At 49.3% G+C, this 17,719-nt stretch overlaps 3 protein-coding genes across 3 annotated transcripts; all 3 read left to right on the forward strand.

Moving 5' to 3' along the window:
• LOC118678504 (granzyme B-like) lies at positions 1-3,592 on the forward strand. Its single transcript, XM_036354299.1, has 5 exons — positions 1-178; positions 1,117-1,261; positions 1,735-1,864; positions 2,030-2,287; positions 2,626-3,592. The coding sequence occupies exons 1-5, from the start codon at positions 124-126 to the stop codon at positions 2,785-2,787; spliced, it is 750 nt and encodes a 249-aa protein (XP_036210192.1). The 5' UTR covers positions 1-123; the 3' UTR covers positions 2,788-3,592.
• Positions 3,593-7,259: 3,667 nt separating this feature from the next.
• On the forward strand, positions 7,260-8,486 carry LOC118671969 (granzyme H-like). Its single transcript, XM_036341224.1, has 3 exons — positions 7,260-7,265; positions 7,450-7,599; positions 8,352-8,486. Exons 1-3 carry the CDS (start codon positions 7,260-7,262, stop codon positions 8,484-8,486), a joined length of 291 nt encoding a protein of 96 aa, XP_036197117.1.
• A 6,288-nt stretch (positions 8,487-14,774) lies between these two features.
• LOC118663919 (cathepsin G-like) lies at positions 14,775-17,307 on the forward strand. Its single transcript, XM_036323879.1, has 5 exons — positions 14,775-14,844; positions 15,600-15,747; positions 16,186-16,321; positions 16,472-16,726; positions 17,128-17,307. The coding sequence occupies exons 1-5, from the start codon at positions 14,790-14,792 to the stop codon at positions 17,305-17,307; spliced, it is 774 nt and encodes a 257-aa protein (XP_036179772.1). The 5' UTR covers positions 14,775-14,789.
• Positions 17,308-17,719: the final 412 nt, after the last annotated feature.

The following is a 17,719-nucleotide window of genomic DNA, read 5'->3' on the forward strand; positions in this document are numbered from 1 at the left end:
GCCAGTGCTTATGTGGTTACTGAGAGGGCCGTGGGTGATAAAGGCCACAACACTAAAGAACCCTGGGCTCAGAAGACCAGGAGGAAGCACCGGCAGCTCTGACCTGGGTAGCTTCCCGAGGAGATGCAGCCACTTCTGCTCCTGCTGGCCTTTCTTCTGGCTCCCAAGGCGCAGGCAGGTGAGTGACTGACCCCCACCAGAAGCCCAATGCCCTGCGGCACTCACACAGCCCTGATCACATGCTACACTCAGACACATCCTGGCCCTGGTCCATCCCCAGGCACTTTCTCAACTCTAGATCCCACCTCCCTCAAAGACCAGCAAGACTAATGCTGAATTAAAACTCAACAGGAATAGGAGGGCAGAGGGCTGCTCCTGAGGAGGGCCCATGGATGCTCTCCCCTTCCCTTGCCATCTGGAAAGTGGGCTCTTTTTCAAAGACATTTAAAAGAAGGTTGGACACTTGAAATGAGAAATAATTCCACAGAAAATCACAACTTGGTGAAGGGACAGGCTTCCGTAATCGAAGCAAGGCCCACTAATGTTCTAATGCAATGTCTTAAAATCTATCCTCAATCTCCACCCCCTTCTCCAAGCTTTGTAAAGGAGCTGGGGATCCAGTTGATCCCAGAGTTGGTAGCATCCTGGTCCCCTGAGGCTGCTTTGATCTCAAATTCTCTCTGGTAATTTTTCAGTCCCAATGTTCTGAATAGTACAAACCAGCAATGGCTCTGAGTTTGGGAAAAAGAAGGGAGAGAGGACCAAGGAACATGGGAGGAAGGATTTTCCAGGCTCTACAGGTACTAAATTGCTTGTTCCAGATACAAATCCCCTTGCCCACACGCATAGTTGCAACAGGAATGAAGGGATTAGGACTGCTCTTCTCTTTGTCAGAGGGAGTATCTCAGTCTTGTGGGTCAGGTCAGGAATGTTGGGTAGCAAGCCAGGAATGTTGCCCCAGGAACCTGCAGGACATCTTCTTGATTATGGCTGATGACTACAGATATCACTATCTACCATCCAAGTCCTCCCCGCCTGCCCCTGTCTATCCCAGTCTTCCCCTCTCTAGCCTCTGGCTCCATGGGCACAGCAGGCACAGTAGAATTTTTCTTGCAGTGAAAATCATCGGGGGACATGAGGTCAAGCCTCACTCTCGTCCCTACATGGCATTTCTTCGGATCAGGATTTCAGACAGAAAAAGATGTGGAGGTTTCCTTGTGCGTGAGGACTTTGTGCTGACAGCAGCTCACTGCTGGGGAAGGTGAGGAGCACAGCCTGGGCCCCACCCTTCTGCAGGCACCTCACAGGGGACCCTCTTCTCAGGGGCTGCAGACCTAGAGGCACAGAGGAGCACTTCAGAGGACAGGTCAGCTTTGGGGAGAGAAGGACAGGTCAATGCAAGAGGCCTGTTGAAGACTGGAGGGACTGACCAAAGGGGCTTAGGAAGGAGGCCAAGGTTGTGCCCTGAAGACCAGGGTACAAATGTGAGAAATTCACAGTTTTGCTTAGAGAAAGGCAAGCTCAGGGTGTGACTGAGCACCCAAGATCTGCTCCAGGAAATGACACCTAGCCTGAGCTGCCACCAGCACAGGGCACAGGCATGCTCAGTGCCCAGCTCCTGCCCCTAGAATTCCTCCCCACTCCAATCCTGCACTGCCCCCAGTTGTCCTCTTTCCTTCCTGGCCCCTGGGCTGTATCTGCTGAGCCTCCACGTCCCTGGCTGTCTTTGTGCAGATCCATCACAGTCATCCTGGGCGCCCACAACATCAGGAAGCATGAAAGGACCCAGCAGGTCATCCCGGTGAAAACAGCCATCCGCCACCCAAATTATCATCCCAAAGTCAATGACATCATGTTGCTGCAGGTAGGGCTCATTGCTCCACTGGCTCTTGCACACCTTAAGCCTGGGGTTTCTCATCTCCTGTGACCTCCTTCCTCCCAGTGTGACCCCTTTCCTTGTCCCAGGGCTATGACTGTCCTGGAGTCCCTGGGCCCTTGCTCAATGAGAACTCCTGTCCTCTGCCTTCAGCTGCAGAGGAAGGCCACCCTGACTGCCGCCGTGAGCCTCCTCAGGCTGCCCAGGAGGGGAGAGCAGGTGACACCAGGGATGGTGTGCAGAGTGGCCGGCTGGGGGCGACTCGACCTGAACACCAGCACAGCCACACTGCATGAGGTAGAGCTGGAAATCCAACAGGATGAGCAGTGCATCTCTTGCTACAGACACCGTTACAACAGAACCACAGAGATCTGTGTGGGGGACCCAGAAAGGAATCAGTCTACTTTTAAGGTGAGATCTCCAGCATCATCCATGCCCAGCCCTGGGCACAACCAAGCTTGTAGGCAACCTGGCGCAGTGGAAACTAGCCATATCCCTGTGTCCAATCTCCTGTCCTGTCTCTCCGGGGAGCGGAGAGGCTGTCCCACAGCCACTGGTGGGCAAAGGCTTCCTAAAGGGGGAGAAAGACCATCAGAGTCAAACAGAAAACCCCAGGCCTAGGGAGGAGATAAGGCCTGCCCTGACCCTGATCTCCCATGCAGCTCCTAACAGGGACCACACACCCCAGAGCAGCAAGGAGGGCAGGGCAGGGCAAGGCCCAGCTCAGTGTTTCCTCTCTCTGCCCACAGGGTGACTCTGGGGGCCCCCTCGTGTGTGACAACATGGCCCAGGGCATTGTCGCCTTTGGGAAAAAAAATGGGAAACCACCTCGTGTTGAAACTAAGATCTCCAGCTTTCTGCCCTGGATAAAAAGAACAATGAGACGTTTCCAACTGCAGAGACCAGACTGAGGCACCCCGGAACTGATCTATTCATCTCCTCTGGGGAGCAGCCCAGAACTGCCCTGTGCAGAGGGGTTGACGGGAGGCTGCCAGTCACCTAATAAACTTGCATCTCTAGAGTGGAAGTCACTGATTCCTCCTGTGTTCACCAAAACATGTGTTAGTTACCTGCTGTGTGTGCGGCAACCATCTGTTCACATTTCCCATCTGTTAGCGCTTCCCCTTCATGGACCGCACCTTTCACCTCTAGAATAAAATTCATGCTGCCTTGATACCCAGCTCCTTCCCAATACTCCTCCCAGTGCCAGCTCCCTTGCCGGGCCTAATGTAAGCTCCATCAAGAAAAGGAAGACATCTGTTCCCAAAAAGTGACCCTCTTCTAGGGGACCCTCTTATCTCATCCATATTGCCCTCCTACGTCAAGCCACACTTACACCCTACCCCACGCAGCCCCAATGCCAATATGCAGCATAAAAGAAAGTACATCTAATACGTGGGTAAAAACTCAAAGAGACAACTAAAGTGGGGAGACAAAGAAACACTCCCCAAAATAAAGAAATGGACCTAGAAAAGGACCTAGATGAGATGAAGGCAAGCAAGTTATCAGCACAGTTGTGTTATAAATATGCACAAGGAACTTGGTGAGAACTCTAAGAAACTTAATTGGAACTTCCAGGAATTTATTTCAAACTACAAGAAACTTAATGAAGCCTAACATCAGCAGGAAAAATGATATAGATATTATGAATAAGAACCAGGCAGAAATGAAGAATACTATATCTGACATCAAGAATATGCTGCCCTAACTGGTTTGGCTCAGTGGATAGAGCGTCGGCCTGCGACATGAAAGGTCCCAGGTTCGATTCTGGTCAAGGGCATGTACCGTGGTTGCAGGCACATCCCCAGTCGGGGGTGTGCAGGAGGCAGCTGATCGATGTTTCTCTCTCATCGATGTTTCTGACTCTCTGTCCCACTCCCTTCCTCTCTGTAAAAAATCAATAAAATATATTTAAAAAAAAAAAAAAAAGAATATGCTGAAAGGGCCCAGCCGGTGTGGGTCAGTAGTTAAGTGTCAACCTCTGAACCAGGAGGTCTCTCACACAAGAATACAAAACACCTGGTCTCCTCCTCATTTTGAAAGTGAATGCAGGCCATGCCCAGGAGAAGAGCCAGGTGTGACTGATCTGAGCTGTGGCTGGATGACTGCACAGAAGCTCCTGGCAGCCTTGGCTCCACTGCAGCCTGAGCTGCCCATGTCCAGCCCCACCTCCCCTGCTTCCCAGGCCCTCAGCTAATTAATTAGCTGAGGTAATTAATGTCCCTATGTCCAATGAGGGATGAGTCAAATGGGAAACCCCAAACCTAGGGAGAAGACAAGGCCTACCTTCAAGCCTTAATCTTCAGGGGAGATCATCGGGGGACCTGAAGTCAAGCCCCACTCCCATTCCTACATGGCCTTCATTCACATTCAAGATGAGAAGTAGACCACATGTGGTGTGTCCTTGTGTGAGTGAACTTGGTCCTGACAGCTGGTCACTGTCAGGGATTATGTGAATTAATCACAGGGATATTAGCTGAGATAATGAATTAACCAATGTTTTGGCTCCACGCTCCCTGGCTGTGCCCTCTCCCCATCCCTGTGGCCTTGAATCCCATCAGACATCAGGCAAAAGCTAATTGGAGTCCATCATTCATGCAGCCAACTAATCTTTACTAAGAACTTAGGATCTATTAGGCACTAGGACAAGAGGACTTCAGAAAATCTTGGAGAACCAAGATGGCGGCATAGGTTAACGCCGGAGTTTGCTGCCTTGAACAACTACTTCAAAAGTGAAACTAAAAGATGGAACGGACATCACCCAGAACCACAGGAACGCTGGCTGAGTGGAAGTCCTACAACTAGGAGGAAAGAGAAACGCATACGGACACTCAGAGGAGGCACAGTGCTCAAGTCAAATTCTGAGGTGCGGAGTGCGCGGAGCGGGCTGGCTGCGGAGGGCGCGGTTGGCGTTTTCAATCGGGAGGGAGTCGCAGACTCTGAGCTCCAGATACGGGCGAGTCTTTAGGGACCCAGACTCAAACGGGAGCAGCGGGACTGTCTGGCTTCGGTCAGAGCGAGTGCAGCTTTCTCTCCAAAGTTTGCAGCGGTTGCTGGGACTCAGAGAGGCAGAGCTCCTGGGGACAGGACTGAGAGCCGCCATAACTGCTCTCTCTGGCCCACCCTGTTGATCCTGTGCGACCCGCCCCGCCCAAGCCTTGCACAGAGGCGTTTGCCAGATAGCCTCAGGCAAAGGCTAGATTAGCACCTCCCTAGAGGACAGAAGTTCTCTCACTGCAGACACAGCTGATTCTCACAGCCACTTGGCCTGGAGGTCAAACCCTCCCTGGTATTAGCTACAACAATCAAGGCTTAACTACAAGACTGCGCACAAAGACCACTAGGGGGTGCACCAAGAAAGCATAACAAAATGCGGAGACAAAGAAACAGGACAAAATTGTCAATGGAAGATATAGAGTTCAGAACCACACTTTTAAAGTCTCTCAAGAACTGTTTAGAAGTCGCCGATAAATTTAATGAGATCTACAAGAAAACTAATGAGACCCTCAATGTTATGATGGGGAACCAACTAGAAATTAAGCATACACGGACTGAAATAATGAATATTATACAGACTCCCGACAGCAGACCAGAGGAGCGCAAGAATCAAGTCAATGATTTGAAATGCGAGGAAGCAAAAAACACCCAACCGGAGGGGCGGAATGAAAAAAGAATCCAAAAATGCGAGGATAGTGTAAGGAGCCTCTGGGACAGCTTCAAGCGTACCAACATCAGAATTATAGGGGTGCCAGAAGATGAGAGAGGGCAAGATATTGAAAACCTACTTGAAGAAATAATGACAGAAAACTTCCCCCACCTGGTGAAAGAAATGGACTTACAGGTCCAAGAAGCCCGGAGAACCCCAAACAAAAGGAATCCAAAGAGGACCACACCAAGACACATCATAATTAAAATGCCAAGAGAAAAAGACAAAGAGAGAATCTTAAGAGCAGCAAGAGAAAGAAACTCAGTTACCTACAAGGGAATACCCATACGACTGTCAGCTGATTTCTCAACAGAAACTTTGCAGGCCAGAAGGGAGTGGCAAGAAATATTCAAAGTGATGAATACCAAGAACCTACAACCAAGATTACTTTATCCAGCAAAGCTATCATTCAGAACTGAAGGTCAGATAAAGAGCTTCACAGATAAGGAAAAGCTAAAGGAGTTCATCACCACCAAACAGGATTATATGAAATGCTGAAAGGTATCCTTTAAGAAGAGGAAGAGGAAGAAAAAGGTAAAGATACAAATTATGAACAACAAATATGCATCTATCAACAAGTGAATCTAAGAATCAAGTGAATAAATAATCTGATGAACAGAATGAACTGGTGATTATAATAGAATCAGGGACATAGAAAGGGAATGGACTGACTTGGGGGGGAAAGGGGTGTGGGAGATGAGGGAAGAGACTGGACAAAAATCGTGCACCTATGGATGAGGACAGTGGGTGGGGAGTGAGGGTGGAGGGTGGGGCGGGAACTGGGAGGAGGGGAGTTATGGGGGGAAAAAAGAGGAACAAATGTAATAATCAGAACATTAAAGATTTAATTAAAAAAAAAAAAAAGAAAATCTGACTCCATGAGCTCATGGGTAGATTATTAGAAACAGCACCAATCAGGTGTCAACACAGGCTCAGAGCATCAGGGAGACTCACTGAGTCCTGTTCCACCCCTTGGGGCTCCACCATCTGCAAGATAGGCCTTGTCTCCTCCATTCATGTGTCTGAGGAGGACTTGGAGAGCAAGCACTATACCCTGTTCTTAGAGGAGGGTTCTGAGGCCTGAGGTTCAGAGAAGGTTCCTGGGCTAAAGGAGGATCTAAGAGACCCTCCCTGCAATGTCTTTTGAGCACCTAGACCACCCACCTCAATTATCTCTTTCCTAAGCCTTCCCTCCTGAGCACAGACACTGCCAGTCACCTACCTTCAAGCCTTAACCTTCAGGGGAGATCATCGGCAGACATGAAGTCAAGCCCCACTCCCATTCCTACATGGCCTTCATTCACATTCAAAATGAGAAGGAGACCACATGTGGTGTGTCCTTGTGGGAGTAAACTTGGTCCTGACAGTTGGTCACTCCTGAGACCACTACAGGGACCCTATCTTTTCCTCACAGGCTGCAGCCCAGGGCAGCTCCCTAGTCTCCTGGTAACTCAAGCCAATGAGAGCTCATCAGAGAATCCCTCTGAGATCATGACTGGGGCAATGAGAGGCTGGGAAATAGACAGGTAAGATTTGGGCTCAGAGGTGACAGCAAAGTGACATAGTTAAGAAGAGAGGGAGGGACCACACTGGGCAAGTAAAGCAACAGTGAACCAGGGATGCATGCATTCGGATCAAAATGTAAACTCAAGCAATTTTGTGATATTTCCTAAGTGCATGAGCGTGAGCTCCCAGCTCCCTAACCTCAGTGTCGTTGAGAGGCTGAGACACTCAGCCGCTGTCTTCCTGTGGCTTCCATTTCCCTGAGCCACAGCCCTCCCTCGGCTGTCACCTGCCTTCATGATTCCGGGACTAATCTCCTATGACACTCCCTCCCGCCCCACTCACCGTTCTGCTCTCTGTGCAGGTCAATCAGTGTCTCCCTAGGGCCCACACCATCAAGGAGCAGGGGACAACCCAGCAGGTCATCCTGGAGAAAATAGCCATCCTCCACCCTCACTATAATCCTAAGAACTTCTCCAATGACATCATGTTACCACAGGGGACAAAAACTCCTGCTGCTCTTACTCTTATGAGTCCATATTGTTTCCCTTCCAACTGAATGAAGCACTTCCCTTCCTTACTTTCCATCCTGGCCACCAAACCAGTCCCAGTGACTCAGGTGTCCCTCAGTGTCCCAGCCCAGAGGCCACTGTCTGTGAATCCTTTCAGCCTTCCCAGAGGCGAGGATGAGTGAGGCCAGGACAGAAGGGCACTGTGGCCAGCTGAAGGCCCATGGAGATGGCACTCTACCAACCACTCTGCAGGAGGTAGAAGTGACCATATACACTGATGGGCAATGAATGTCATGCTTCCCCAGATACTACAGCAGGGTCACCAGATTTGGGAAGAGCATCCAGAGAAGAGAAAGACTGGCCTAGGATCAGGTTTCCAGCATTTACCTTGACAGGTCCCAGAAGATGGAACTTGGGGAGGAGCCATCTCTTCACGCCTCATCCTGAGAGATTGGACAGCCCGGTCTTTGGTGTTTTCCCCTGGGTGGATCAGGGGTGGAGGTGAGAATGGATCAGTCACCCCACAGAAGTGTTATCCCCAGAGTGTCCCTGGGTATTGGAGAGAAAATCTTGGCGTGGGTTAAGCTGGAAAGAACAGTTGAAGTCAGGCTGGAGCTGGGGACCAAAGGAGGCAACAAGGCCGGCCCTGGCCCAGATCCCCCCACAGCCCCAAACACAGACCACCTGCCCCTGGGTGGCCAGGAGGGCAGGACCCCAAGGAGTCCAGCTCAGTCTTTCCTCTTTTGGCTCACAGGGAGACTCCGGGGCCCCCTCACGTGTAACAACAGGCCCAGGGAATTTTCTCCTGTGGAGAAAAAAACCTCCAGGAGTCTTCATGAACGTCTCATACTTCCTCCCCTGGATACAGAGAACAATGAAGACCCTTTAACAGCAGGCGTGAGGCTGGCCTTCCTCTTGGCTTGACCATCCGTCTGGGGGCAGAGGCAAGAATCCCATGGGGGGGGGGGGGGCAGTGTGGAGTACAGGGTCATAATAAACTCATCTCTAGAGCCAATGCCACAGAAGTCTTATTCAGTGAACCCCTTTCAATAGGTAACAACACTGCTCCATGCGCCCTCTGCTGGCAATTCTAGGCTTGCTTCCTCCTTTCTCACCTCAGCCTCCATCCTCCCTAAACCCCACACAGTATAGTTTCTCATCCATTTTGCAAGCACACCTCTTTGGTGTTTAACCCTCTGGAAGGTCTGATTCTAAGCTCCATTATTTAAAAAAAATTCTCTCCCAAGAAATGGCCCTCTTTGGGCCTCAGAAATTTCTTACCTTCTCTAAGCCAAATACTATCACCAATCCCCTCTCCCCCAACAATTTGGCTGAAGAAGAATAACTCCAGGACCTAGAGACCAGAAGGCCATGCCATGGACACTGTTTTCTGCTTCCAGGTCCTCTCTCTCCAGTGGGAGCAGGATTCTCAGGAGGCTCAGATGCTCCTATGATGGCCCTCAGCCTACTCAGGTCCCATTTCCCTGCCCGGCCCTGGGACAGCACTGAGCTCAGTCAGCCTCCTTTCTCCCTGGCTGACCTTCCCAGCCCCTATTTTCCATCATAGTGCCCGGACACCAGCTTCTTCCCCCACCACCACCCCCCACCCAGACCACTTATTTTGAGCCAGCCTCTCTCACACCTACCTAACACAGTTCTGAATATCCAGCGTGAATTCTCCTCTATTGCTTCCTCACCAGACCTGAACTGCCAGCCCACCTGATGCCTATCAGAAGAGCCAGAATGTACTTCCCACCTGGGCAGGACCAGCTCAATGCCTTCCAGCCCAGCATCCCCCCAAGAGCTCAGCCACTCAGCTACCTCAGCCCCTTTCAGCCTGGCCTGGCCGCAGGTCCTGCCTCCCCCTGCTGGCTACCTGGGTTATGGCACCTTTGTGAGCCAGAGGGCTTCAAGCTGCATGGCTGCAAAGTGTCACTTTGCCATCCAACGATAGATCAAATGTCCTCCTATCTTTGTGGGAGGAACAAACAGGCTCTGTCCCTGCCATTGGGACACTTGCCATGATGAGGAGTTTCCTCGAAATTTTCCTGGTTCCTCTCCTCCACCAGGCAGATGGGTTTAGCACAGATAGGTCTGTACTTGGAGTCCACAAGAAATTTTGTCTTGAAAATAATTAAACTCTCAGTGTTTTCTCTTTTTTAATTTATTTATTGATTAAGGTATTACATATGTGTCCTTATCCACCTCCATTACCCCACACACACACACACACGCACACTCATGCCCTCACCCCCCTGGTGTCTGTGTCCATTGGTTAGGCTTATATTATGCATACAAGTCCTTTGGTTGATCTCTCCCCCTTAACCCCCACTCTCCCCTTCCTTCCCTCTGAGGTTTGATGGTCTGGTCGATGATTCTCTGTCTCTGGATCTGTTTTTGTTCATCAGTTTATGTTGTTCATTATATTTCATAAATGAGTGAGATCATGCAATATTTCTTTTCTCTTTATTGCACATAACAGTTTCACATGCTTGATCGTGTTTGATACCAGAATGACAGTGTGAAATGGACGCCTACATGTCCTGAGTTTTCCAATCCACTCAGTGGAGTCCATGTCAGGAGGTGAGGGAGGAGGCAGCCAGGGCAGCCTTATCTTTACTTACAGCACAGGTAGGGGCATTAGCCTCAGCCCGCAAACCCACAAAATGCCACATTTCAAGTGCAAGGCAGCTCATTGTGACCCAGATGACCCTATTTCAGAGTCCTGTATCCTCCAAACAGCACCACCCGTGGCTGGTGTGACAGAACACAACAAATTCACAACAGCTGCACAAACAAGGAGTCAAGTGGGACCCACATCGAAAGGAAAAACAGCTTCCTTAAAAAGAATAGCCAATGAACCACAAGGATATGAGAAGTTAAACCCAGCACATTTAAGTGTAAGCTGGAAAGCAAATAAAAGCTCATTTTACACACTAGACTGTCCCTACATCCATGTGCCAAGTGTTCCCTGGGGCTCCCAGCCCTGGCAGAAGCACAGGTGAGAGAAGAGCTGAATGCATGTGTGAGATGAGCAGGTGAAGGGTAGATGGCGCAGGAGGTAAGGGGCCACTTCATTCAAACACGACCCCCAGGAGGGTCCGTCACACAAAAGAAATGGAGCCCCGGACAGTCAGCCATGAGGAGCTCGTCGGGACCCCAGATGTAAGGCAGAGCCGGCAGCAGAGAGTCCACATGTATCCAACCCCAAGGGCAAGGTGTGTGCCTTGAAGGACAGCGCCTGGTGGGCCTGCCTTCCCCTGACACCTGATAGGAGTACTTGACACAGGATGATGTACATTAGGAAGAAAAACTATTAAAATGACTGAGCATCACGAGGACAGTGCTGCTCTTTTTTTTAATTTTGTTTTATTGCTTAAAGTATTACAAAGAGTATTACATATGTCTCCTTTTTTTTTCTCCCCTTGACCTTCTGCTGGCCTCCCCTCCCCACCTCCCCCCCCCCAGTGTCTTGTGTCCATTGGTTATGCTTATATGCATGCATACAAGTCCTTTGGTTGATCTCTTACCCCTCCCCCCTCCCCCCCCCAACCCACACCGCCAACCCTCCCCGGCATTCCTGCTGTAGTTTGTTGCAACATCGAACAGACTGTCAGACAGGGCTGCTCTTGACAATACATGTTTCCTTAAAATGATTTCTAAGTATGTTTATATTTATTTCTCCCTGTTTGATGTAATGATTTTTATTTTTAGAACCCTTATTCTGTGGAAGGTCTAAATTGGTGTGTGTGTGTGTGTGTGTGTGTGTGTGTGCATGCACACACACGTGCACATTCGGAGGGAGTTATCCTTAAAGGTACTTACCACATCATCTATATATATAAAAGCCTAAGCAACCAACTGACCTGAACAACTGGAACGACCAGTCACTATGACATGCACTGACCCCCAGGGGGCAGACGCTCAATACAGGAGCTGCCCCCTGGTGGTCATTGTGCTCCCACAGTGGGAGCGCAGCTCAGCTGACAGACCCATCCCGGCAGCCCACAGGCCTGGCGGCAGTCACTCCCTCAGTAAACCTGCAGGTCCAATCTCCAGAGAACAGGTCAGGCACCTACGGAACAGCACCACCAGCAGGATCCTGCCAGCCTCCTGGAAGTTGGCCTCAGGCACCAAAGCCACTTCCCCTCCCTAGACACTCTGCAAGGAAGAAAGGATATAAAAGTTGCTGCCAGGTGGCTCCCAACAACTGGTGCAAATGTCAGCAGGACGGATCCGGATGCCAGGCCTGCAAGGGTGTCCCACCACCTGCCTGGAGGGCCGATCATGTCCTGGCCTCCCCGACCTCGCTCGGGACCCCACCCATGCACAAATTTTGTGCACTGGGCCTCTAGTTATTTAATAGGGAAATGGTAGAATATGGCACATCATATTATGTATGTGTTATGCAAGCCATTCACAGCTGTATTATCCACTGCTCTACAGAACTAGGCTAAGGAAATTTTAAAAAGAAATAAAACTAGGCTAAGAACATTAACTAAAGAAAACTAAATAAACATTGGAAAGTCAAAGCTCACTAACTAATAAAAGCAAATTAAAATAGTAATAATTTTTTACTTTTCTGATTAGGAAGAATTTACAAAAATAATTATACTCAAATTCAATTGGACATTGAGAAAATGGCATTTTCATACATTGTGCATAAATCTCCTTTTTAAAAAAGTATAAAAGGAGTCTTTTACCTAACAATCAACCACACCAAGAAATTTGGACAAATTATTTATTATAGATTTGTTTAAAAATCAAATCTTAGAAATGATGCCAATGTCTAGCACAGTGGTTCTCAACCTTCCTAATGCCATGACCCTTTAATACAGTTCCTCATGTTGTGGTGACCCCCAATTTTATTGTTACAAATTGAACATAATTAAAGCATAGTGATTAATCACAAAAACAATATGTAATTATATATGTGTTTTATGATGGTCTTAGGCGACCCCTGTGAAAGGGTCGTTCGACCCCCAAAGGGGTCACGACCCACAGGTTGAGAACCGCTGGTCTAGCACTAATTTGGGGATTCGCTTAAAAAGTTACATATGAACCCAGCCAGTCTTGCTCAGTGGTTGAGCATCAACCCACGAACCAAGAGGTCACAATTTGATTCCCAGTCAGGGCACATGCCCAGGTTGCTGGCTCAATCCCCAGTAGGGGGTGAGCAGGAGGCAGCCTATGGATGATTCTCTCTCATCATTGATGTTTCTACCTCTCTATCCCTTTCCCTTCCTCTCTCTGAAAAATCGATAAAAACTTTTTTTAAAATTACATACGATTGAACACTATGGAACCTATAAAGTTATGACATGAATTATATTTTGTCATAGGGAAGAATGTTCACCAGGTATATTTAAGTCAAAAGCAGGTTAGACATCAGTATACAGTCATATGCCACTCAGCAACAGAGATACGTTCTGAGATTTTGTGAACATCATAGGTGCACTTACACAACCTTGCCCACTACACACCTCACAAAACACAAGACTGACTAAAGCGCCGGAAAAAAGGATGCAGTCAAGAGACGTGGTACATGTGAGATGTATAAGGCTGCAGGCCTAACATGCACACTCTTTTATAGCGAACTTTTTTTAAAGGTAGAAAGAGCACACTCAAAAATAATGACTATCCAGGAGCTTCCAAAATGTCCTTCAGAGAATATTAAGGCAGCTCTGAGGATGTCCAGGATCCCTCAGGAGTACCGGCCTCCCACTGAGCCAACGGCAGCTACATGGTGACTGACTAGAGCAGCATCAAAGGGGAAGTGACCCAGCATCAGCTGGCAACTGCTTTCCCAGAAGGGCTGCATTGTTGGTGGCATGTGGGCCCCGGGGAGGAGGTGGGAAACGGCCTATGTTAGTGTCCCAACATCCCAGAGGAGAAAAAAATTGTAACTGACGGAAATGTAATGAATTAGTCCAAAGTAGCTGTAACCAGCTCTGGGTATTGTGAAGCATATCAAGGTCTTATTAGTACAAATATTACAATTTATTAAAATAAAAATAGAAACATAAAAAAACTTGCTTGCCCCGTCTACTCTCACACTGCTCCTCCCATCCAAATATTTTCTCTATCTCCATTCTTATTAAAAAAAAATGTATTGCAAAATATACGGATGTGAAAGTGCACAAAACATAAAGGTACAGTTTAAGGAATAATTATAAGGCAAGAACTATGATTAATGTCAAATAGACCATGATCAACATTCTAGAAATTGCCCATATGTCTCCCGCTGGTCAAATGCCCTCTCTGCTCTCCAACCCGACTTAACCCACTGTCTTATTCTGCAGTTCTCTACCAGGTCTTACTCTCAGTGTTGAATGAGTGGCTTCAGTCCTTTGGATTTATGCATTATAGGGAGCACAGCAAGGATGTTCCTTCTAAATCATTCCCATCCCTGGATAGAGGATGGGGATTTGGATGGTGGGTCTCATATCCTGGATGAAATAGGATCTTATAAGTTTCAAGCCAGGTTCTGACAACTCTCAACAAAATCAACCCACCAGGCCTTTGCTGCATACAGAGAACCCTCTGAGACACAAAGGTTTTCACCTTGAGTGGGAAGCAGAAAACAGAAGACCTCAACTGTCCTAGCTTTTACTGAGAGTTCCTTCAGGCTCAAGTGACCTATGAAAGTTGCCATCAGCGGCACAGCCTTGTTCTTCCATTTTCCTTCTCTGCCAGCACCCTCCACCCACCCAGCAGAGAGAGCTACTCAATCTGCCATGACAGCTTCTAGAAAGAGGTGGGAGCAGCCAGGGTTTCAGCAGGTGGCCAGGGCACAAAGGGTGAGTTCAGGAAGGCTTCAATCCCAGAGGTATAGGAAATGAGTTAGCAGGCAGATTGCAGCTTCTGTACTTTCTTGGGATATTACTGAATTAGATGGGTTTAGGGTCCTGGGACGCCATGCCCAAAGCTTCCCTCCTTATGCCCTGGTCCCATTTCTGCTGACAACATGACTCAGTAGCTGTGGGAGATCCAGTGTTGCCTTCCCCCAGGTCACTGGCAGTTTGTAGACAAACCTCCTGGCCAGCCAGGGTGATGAAACCTATTACACCAACAGAGGAATGGGAATGGGAGCCCTCGCATCCCCACCCTACTCTTCCTTCCTCTCTTGGGGATTAAAAGTGTGGCAGGAGGAGGCGCCAGCAGCAACTGACTGGTCAGCCTTCCTGGGAAGATGCAGCAACTCCTGCTCCTGGTGGCCTTTCTCCTACCCGCAGGGGCTGGGGCAGGTGAGTGACGGTCCAAACCTGTAGAGGCCCAATCCCATCCCATAGACTCTGGGCCCAGGCAGCCTAGGCACTTCCTCACTGTGTGTCATTGGGCACAGAATTTGAATTCACAGTTCCCAGGTCCCTCATCTATAAATAGAAATAGTAGCAATGCCACCTCATGGAGTTGCTAAGACAGTTACATTAGTTAGTGTACATGAAACTCTTGGAATTGCCCCTGGCATGTAGAATGTGCTCTGTAACTCTGCTCTATGAATTTTTCTGCAGCCCATATGCCAAAGCCAAAGAGACAAGGATAGGCAATAACAGTCCCCTCAGCTCATATCTAGATTCTTAGAAAGCAGTCCGTGCTGCTCATGAGCTGGACTCAGGAGGATCAGGAAGGTCCTTGAAAAAGAAAGTCCCAGGTAATTGCAGGGAGAAGCCACTCCAGAGGGTTCTGATTGCGGACAGCAAGCTCTCCCCCACCTGAGAGGCTGAACTGGCCTTGCCTGGAGCAAGGGTTGTTCTTATTTTGGAAAGGAGAGGAGCTAAGTTCTGTGTGGGGACCCAGCAATGTTTCCTATAAAACCCTGAAGCCCTCTCCCGTAATGTGGTACCCTGCGAACCCCAATTCTCAATACCTAATCCTAATCCTCCTGTCCCTGCATCATCTCTGTAGCCTCCTCAAATCTAGCCTTTCTGAAGTCACCACACTAGTGCCCTCACCCCTGGTTTAGCGAGCACAGAGATAAGTGCTGAATACTTCCTTCCAGGGAAGATCATTGGAGGCCAAGAGGCCCGGCCCCATTCCCACCCCTACATGGCATACCTCCTGATACAATCTCCAGGGAGACGGAGCACCTGTGGGGGGTTCCTGGTGCGAGAAGACTTTGTGATGACAGCAGCTCACTGCTGGGGAAGGTGAGCCACTAAGGAGCTCTCAGCGGCCATTAGGCAGGCCCAGGAATTAGTGTTCATGAGAACAAATGGCTGAAAGCAAGGTTCTAGCAACGAGGGGGTGAGAAGAGGTTGGGTAAGTCCTGGGGACGGGTAGCAGGCTAGTGTAAATTCTGCAGGAGAAAATAACACAAAAAGCATGCATTAAAGCTCAAAATATGACTTTGAATTATTTATTAATTTATCCTATTTATCAATTTATCCTTAAGGTCACTGTGTTCCCTACCACCCCCAGTTTAAGGCTTTGGAGAAGCAGAGGACACAGAGATCTCAACCCGAGACTTCTTGTCCTCTCACTTCCCTCAGCTGCAGTTTTTCTGCCCTGGGCTCTCACCTGCCCTGCACAGCTGGTGGACTTTAGCACATGCAGCTCATACCTACCCCTAAGCCATTTCTTTGCAGCACTATAAATGTCATCCTGGGGGCCCACAACATCAGGCAGCAGGAAAGGACCCAACAGCGCCTGTCTGTGCTCAGAGCCATCCGCCACCCTGGATACAGTCAGCAGAGACTCCTGAATGACATCATGTTACTGCAGGTACCACCTGCCTGACCCTCTGGTCCTCCACCTGAGCTGGCTCCATCCCAGCATGGGGGCTTCATGGAGGAGGAAGCAGGGGCAAGTCCCAGGGGTGGTGGGGTGAGGGCTGCATAGACATTCCCTAAGTGCCTGCCCTCTTCCCGCCAGCTGGAAAATAGAGCCAGACGGAACCGATTTGTGAGGCCAGTGGCTCTGCCTCAGTCCCAGGTCAGACTGAGTCCTGGGTCCTTGTGCACCGTGGCTGGCTGGGGCCTGGTCAGCCAGCAGAGGGGAACAGACACACTTCAGGATGTGCAGCTGAGAGTGCAGAGGGACCAGGAGTGCAGCCGTCGCTTTAATACCTTCAATGGCCAAACACAAATTTGTGTAGGCAACCAGAGGGAGAGGAAGTCTGCCTTCCTGGTAAGGCCACTGGCATCTACAACACTACCTGAGATGGGAGCCTGGCAGAGCAGGGCAGTGGGAACAGACTACATCCCCACAGCCTGTCTGGGGGCCAGACCAGAGTAAACTGGGGGGTTTTCCCATCAACCCAGTCTCTGAGGGAAGGGGAGGAGCACGGGTCACACAATGGATACACATGCAGTGTTTTCATGGGAAAGGATTAAGGTACCTTGACTTGGGTTGAGCTATAGACAGTCACCACAGCCAGGGTTGAAGCCTAACCAATGAAAGACCCAGGAGCTTGACTTCTGCACCTGCACCAGCCTCCCTCCTCTGAGGGCCAGACCTTAGGGCCCCAAGCTTGGGAGGTATGGAGTTCAGGGGCCTGACTTGGTGTCCCTTCCTCTCATCACCCACAGGGGGACTCAGGAGGCCCAATGGTGTGTAACAATGTGGCCCAGGGCATTGTCTCCTATGGAAGTAGGAGCGGGACTCCTCCAGGAGTCTTCACCAGGGTTTCCAGCTTCCTGTCCTGGATAAATAGAACAATGAGACGCTTCACACAGCAGGGGAATCAAACTGAGACCACCTGTGACTGACTCTCTTCTCTGGACAGCCGGGGTTGGCATAACTTAATAAATGACCATGTCTAGAGTCAAAATAACTGATTTTGCCTCATTCTGTACAAAACAAATGTATCCGGGACAGAGTCTGAGCTCCTTCAGGAAAATGGGGTCTTTTCCTCAGAGCAAATGAACCTCCCACAATCCATCCTGGGGGACAGGATGAGCTACTTCCCAGCCACCCATTCCCCATCTCCCCTCCCCACACAGCTTTGGGGAATGTGTTCAGATGGGACACAGACGCCTGGACATTTCCTCCTCTGCCTCTTCTATAAAACTCACCGTCCTGAGAAGAATGGTGGGTGCAGTGGAAATATAAGGGGCATCGGTGATGGTTGCAAAACAATGGGAATATATTTAATTCCACTGAACTGTACACCTAAAAAAT

Source organism: Myotis myotis, unplaced genomic scaffold (genome assembly GCF_014108235.1).
Source record: "Myotis myotis isolate mMyoMyo1 unplaced genomic scaffold, mMyoMyo1.p scaffold_m19_p_1, whole genome shotgun sequence".
In the NCBI taxonomy this organism is placed as follows: domain Eukaryota; kingdom Metazoa; phylum Chordata; class Mammalia; order Chiroptera; family Vespertilionidae; genus Myotis; species Myotis myotis.

Bases quoted from the DNA above. Each gene is read 5' to 3' on its own strand.
- LOC118671969 (XM_036341224.1), top strand. The intron at 7,600-8,351 runs GCTGCTCTTACT...TTTGGCTCACAG, and splicing joins CACAGGGGACAAAAACTCCT to GGAGACTCCGGGGCCCCCTC.
- LOC118663919 (XM_036323879.1), top strand. From the start codon at position 14,790: ATGCAGCAACTCCTGCTCCTGGTGGCCTTTCTCCTACCCGCAGGGGCT. The intron at 16,322-16,471 runs GTACCACCTGCC...TCTTCCCGCCAG, and splicing joins ATGACATCATGTTACTGCAG to CTGGAAAATAGAGCCAGACG. The intron at 16,727-17,127 runs GTAAGGCCACTG...CATCACCCACAG, and splicing joins AGAGGAAGTCTGCCTTCCTG to GGGGACTCAGGAGGCCCAAT.
- LOC118678504 (XM_036354299.1), top strand. From the start codon at position 124: ATGCAGCCACTTCTGCTCCTGCTGGCCTTTCTTCTGGCTCCCAAGGCG. The intron at 179-1,116 runs GTGAGTGACTGA...TTTTTCTTGCAG, and splicing joins GGCTCCCAAGGCGCAGGCAG to TGAAAATCATCGGGGGACAT. The intron at 2,288-2,625 runs GTGAGATCTCCA...CTCTGCCCACAG, and splicing joins GGAATCAGTCTACTTTTAAG to GGTGACTCTGGGGGCCCCCT.